The sequence below is a fragment of the Emiliania huxleyi genome (genome assembly GCF_000372725.1).
Source record: "Emiliania huxleyi CCMP1516 chromosome Unknown EMIHUscaffold_1366, whole genome shotgun sequence".
In the NCBI taxonomy this organism is placed as follows: Eukaryota; Haptophyta; order Isochrysidales; family Noelaerhabdaceae; genus Emiliania; species Emiliania huxleyi.
This window is the reverse complement of record NW_005201226.1, coordinates 1-5,051: the sequence shown is the minus strand read 5'-3', so window position 1 is coordinate 5,051 and position 5,051 is coordinate 1. Positions and strand designations below refer to the sequence as shown.

General features: G+C 66.0%; 1 protein-coding gene across 1 annotated transcript; it reads left to right on the top strand.

Moving 5' to 3' along the window:
- Positions 1 to 51: 51 nt before the first annotated feature.
- Positions 52 to 2,242, top strand: EMIHUDRAFT_252503 (hypothetical protein; the record flags this gene model as incomplete). Its single annotated transcript, XM_005788274.1, has 6 exons — positions 52 to 138; positions 213 to 490; positions 632 to 718; positions 866 to 977; positions 1,235 to 1,262; positions 2,097 to 2,242. 6 exons carry the CDS (start codon positions 52 to 54, stop codon positions 2,240 to 2,242), a joined length of 738 nt encoding a protein of 245 aa, XP_005788331.1.
- Positions 2,243 to 5,051: the final 2,809 nt, after the last annotated feature.

Genomic DNA, 5,051 nt, shown 5'->3' with positions numbered 1-5,051 from the left:
AGCACGGCTGTCTCTCGAGCGTGTGGGGTCCCGGCCTGCCGACTACCTACGATGCACATAGGCACCTCCCTCCAGCACTACTTTCTCGAGGGCATGTGGTCCCGGCCTGCCGACTCGGCGCCTGACACGCCAGTGGTAGTGCCGTGGCGGCTCGCCAAGTCCTGGGGAGGTGGAGACGCTTGTTCTCTCAGGCTCTGACGCGGTCGGTGCAGTGGCGGCTGGTCAAGTCGCCGCGCCTCCTCACGATCTTCGCCAGCGGGGCCCTCCTCTTCGAGCTCTCCTTCGCCGTGGCTCCCTTCAGCGGACGCCTCTCGCCGCTCTGGTGCGCCCACGGCCTCGCCTTCCACGCCGGGATCCTGTGGCTGCAAGGGCTGGACTTCGTGTCGTTCTGGTCCGCCTCGCTGCTCGTGTTTGCCTTCCCGCTCTCCTCCCTCCTCTCCGCCGACTTGCGCCACGCCTTTGAGCATGAGCCGCTAGAAGACGGATTCTTGTGCTCCACCTAGCGATCGAGAGGATACGGACTCAACTGTCCTCGACCGTACTCGGCTGGGTTTTCACTGTAGTCGCCTCCCTCGTATTCGCGCGGTGCTCTGAAGACACAATACGCTGATGTTGGTGTAAGCGCACGTAGGCACGAGCCGCTCTGGCTGCTGCCGGCCGCGCTGTACACCCTGCTGCAGCTTCTGACGGCGGTGTCGCTCTACGACCTCTGGCGCGCGTGTATCTTGCGAGACAGCCCCGACCGAGAGATCTGGCCGAGATCTGGCCGAGATCTGGCCGAGATCTTGCCGTTCGCAAGACCCTTCCGAGACCCTTCCGAGACCCTTCCGAGACCCTTCCGAGACCCTTCCGCGACCCTGCGCAGGCTCGACGACATCCTGCCCTTCTCGTGCTGCCCGATGTTTATGCCCCCGCGGAGCCCGTTCGACCCGCTCCCAAAGTGGCAAACCATGACGACCGCGCCGCTGACGGGCAACGTGCGCCGCTCCGGTCGGATGGCATGTAGATGCCGGATGGCCGTGCCACAACGCCCCACAGCTCATCGGACCGCGAGGCTCAATGCAGCCGCTGTACCCGAGAGGAGCCGAGAGGAGCCGAGAGGAGCCGAGAGGAGCCGAGAGGAGCCGAGAGGAGCCGAGAGGAGCCGAGCCGGTTGAGCCGGGTAGGCTCGATGGAGCCGCTCTACTGGAGCCCGTGTTCGGGCGTCTTCGGACTGAGCCGCGCCGACCTGCAGAAGCTGCCGCAGCGGGTCGTCTGGTTCGGTGAGCGGAGCCGCCGTCGCCGAGCATTGCCACCGTCGCCGAACCGCGCCACGCTCCTCTTGCGAGACATGTCCACTACACGCCCACGACACGCCCACGACACGCCCACGACACGCCCACGACACGCCCACGACACGCCCACGACACGCCCACGACACGTCCACGACACATCCACGAAGCGACACGTCCACGACACGTCCACGACACGTCCTCGCCAGGCTCGACAACGGGGATGCCTCCCGAGGCCGAGCGGTTCGTGCGAGCCGAGTGCCGCGCAAAGCCGTTCCTGCTGTCTGCAGAGGTAGATGCGGGGAGACGACGACGCCCCCCCCCCCCCCGCACTGCAACGAGCGCTCGAGACGACGCGCGCTCGGCTGTAGACAAGCCGTGCGCGCGCGCGGGGCCTCGGGCTCGTAGCCCTTCGACAGGCCTTAGAGTGAAGCCCTCGCATTCCGACGCTGCTGAACGCAGCACCCCACGCTACTACCTGCCCCTCCACTACACACACTGCAGGTTTGCCAACTTACTCTCACGGTTTGCCCGCTCACTCTCACACACACTGCAGGTTTGCCAACTTCGAGCTGAGTGCAGAGCTCAAGTGCCTCCTTCACCGCTGGGTCGACGCCATCAACAGCGGCGAACTCGCGGACGCGTGGGACGGCGCGCGGAGATTCCCCGAGATTCCCCGAGATTCCCCGAGATTCCCCGAGCCTGCCCGAGCTTGCGCGGGACGCGCGGGACACCGCACGCGGAGAGCACCCGAGGTTCCCCGAGAGGCGGTCAGCCCCTTCGGGTCCACCCAGGCCCCTCACCGGCGGCGGGGGCGAGGTGTAGGCGCAAAGATGGAGCAGCTGCTGCAGCTGCAGCAGGCAGGGCTCGACGCGTTTCGCGCGTGCGTGGACAGGCTGCCGCAGCGGACAGCAGGACCACCGGCGGACTGCGGCTTCTCACCCCCGACGGCGGTGCTCAAGGGCGAGTGAGCACGGGCGGTGGAGCTCAGCTTGACCGGCGGGGGGCGGGGGGGCTGCTCCGCGCGGGGAGCATTTTGTGGAGCGGCCAGCGGTCGTGGCCGCGACCGCTGGCGTGCGGCGGTCCCTCTGAGATCTTTTCTCAGTCTCTCATCCACATGTTCAGGTTGTGAGGTGGCGCGAGACTTCTCATTTCTCATGCATATGTGAATCCGACAAGCTCAAGCTTACTCAAACGACAAACCCCTAAAAACACGAATCACGATCTCCGCGCGTGGACTCCGAAGACCGAAGTCCGATCCCACGACACTCGGGCGCGACAGACACCAAACACCGTCGCCGAGTCCCGTCCGTCTCCCGAGGTCGCCGCGGGTCCGCGCCATAAAAAAAGATCGGATGGAGGTTCGCGGCGTGTGCCACCCGCGGGCCATGTGCATCGATGTCGCAGTCGGGCGCGCCTGTTTTCCTTTTTATCCCCCACCCACCCACCCACCCATCCCGCATCCGGCCGTTTCGCGTGTCGATCTCTCGAGGTTCTCGAGGTGGATATCCTTTGGCCGCGTTGGGTAGCGAGGATTGGTGTGACGCGATCCACGCAGGCGTGGTTTCTGACGGCCGACCGTCAGTGCACGGAGTTGCCCCTTCTCCGACTGCCCCGGCTAGTTCCCGGGTTTATCGCGGGAGTGACCCCATGCGTCAAACCCGCGACCTAGCGCGGGCGGGTTGGAGGGGGCTCGCTGCAAGGAAGGGCGGTGTATGCGGCCGATCCCCGTAGTCCGCCCCGCTCCTCCCCATCGGGCCGCATAAGCGGCCACCGACGCCTCGCAGATTCGTTTCTCGCGCCTGGGTCAGGCGCGCGTGTCGATCCGCGCGTAGCTATCTTCCAGGATTTGGCGCGATCTTGGAGCACTTGGTGCAGTCAGCAGCCTCACATCCAGGGCCGGGGAGCTAAGAAGCGCACCCAGCGGGCCAGATGATCGGGATCGGGCTACGGGCAAAAAGAAAGAATTTAAACAAAAGAAGTCTCTCTCACAGCAGACAGGCTCGACACAGGTGCGAACTGGCGCGTGCTAGTACTATCACAGGCACACAAAAAGAAAGAAAGAACAGAGCAACCAAGGGAGGGATGGGAGCGGACGGCACGCCGCCACCACACAGGGATTTTAAGGAGAGGGGTGTGATGCGCTGCCGTCGCCCACCCTTGGCCTTGGGAGAGACCCCTAAAGCAAGGGATTTTTTTCTTCGAAAGAAAAAATATAGATCGGTGAATATACATTGTGCACAATATTCCATACATTGTGCACGGCGCGGAGTGTTTTGCCGTTCTTAACGGAGTCGCTTAGGCGGCTCCGGTGGTGTGTGTGCCAGTCCGCGCCAGTCTGCGCCCTTGTCGTGCCAGTGTGCTGTGAATAGAGGCCCCGATTGTTGACGCCGAATACGCTCCGCGGGCACACCAACCAAGTGAACTGCGTGGCGGCGGCGGACGACGGCCACGTCCTCACTGGCTCGGGCGACAAGGCCGTCAAGGTGTGGCGCGGCGACGAGCTCGTGCGCACCACATCTGTGCACGTACATGTATGGAAGGCTTTGCTGCCACCGCACGCGCCTCGGACGACCTTGCTCGCCACCTGCCGCTTTACCCGCCAGCCTCGGCCAGCAAGCTCGAGTCGGTCCTCTTCTGGAGCTTACACTCGCTCGCGACCGAGCCGGTGCCAGAGTCGCCGGACGCCGTCATCGACCTGCTCGAGCGGTGGTCGCTGGTCGAGGAGCGGCACACCGCACGCGTCGCCGCCAAGGCCGCGTCGCCTCGGCCGGCGTGCTCGCGCTCCGCCAGCTTCGGCGCCGCCGCGAGCGACGGCAGCGCCGACGGGTGTGGCGCTGACGGCGGCAGGGCGGGCTTCCGAAGTTGGTTGTCGCCGCTCCGGCCCTCCCCGTCCGTCGTCGGCGGAGGAGGGTGGTTCTCCGTGCTGACGGCCGAGGAGCAGCGGACCGGCTCGCCCCGCGGCCTTCCCCTCCGAGAGCTGTCCTCCTCCTCCTCCGCCTCGGGTAGCCAGCCCGGCTGGGCGCTGCCGCGCAGCCCGCTGCAGGCGGCTGCGTTTGCGCCTCTCTCCCTCTTTCACCGGGCGTCCGCCTCTCGGCTCACTCTCGCGCCTCTCTCTTAGACGCTGCGGCGGCGCCTATCTCTGGGCACGCTGAGCACCATCCTGCCCGCCTCCATCGGGACGATGCTCGGATCGGTGAGGGATGGCCGAGGGGATGGCCGAGAGATGGCAGAGGGATGGCAGAGATGGCCGAGAGATTCCCCGCCTCTGGTCCGAGAGATTCCCCGCCTCTGGTCCGAGAGATTCCCCGCCTCTGGTCCGAGAGATTCCCCGCCTCTGGTCCGAGAGATTCCCCGCCTCTGGTCCGAGAGATTCCCCGCCTCTGGTCCGAGATTCCCAGCCTCTGGTCCGAGATTCCCCGCCTCTGGTCCGAGCCCTCTTCTCTCCCCTCCCGCGTCGTCCCTGGTCAGGCCACCAACCTGCTCGAGCTCTCCAACCTGAGCGATCTCCTCGAGGAGGGCGATGAGGCGGACGGCGGAGGGGAGGGCGGAGGGGAGGGCGGAGGGGAGGCCAGCGAGGGAGGCCAGGGAGGAAGGGGAGGCGAGGGAGGCGAGGGAGGCCGAGGGGAAGTCTTGGCCAAGGACGGTGCGACGGCCTGCGCGCTCGAGTCGCTGCGCCACGCGAATGGCGCATACTCCCTTCAGCGTGACGGTCAAGACAACCCTTCCATAGGCCCCTCGAAGTCGCTGCCCCCCCCCGATTTGGCCCGCGCCGTCTGG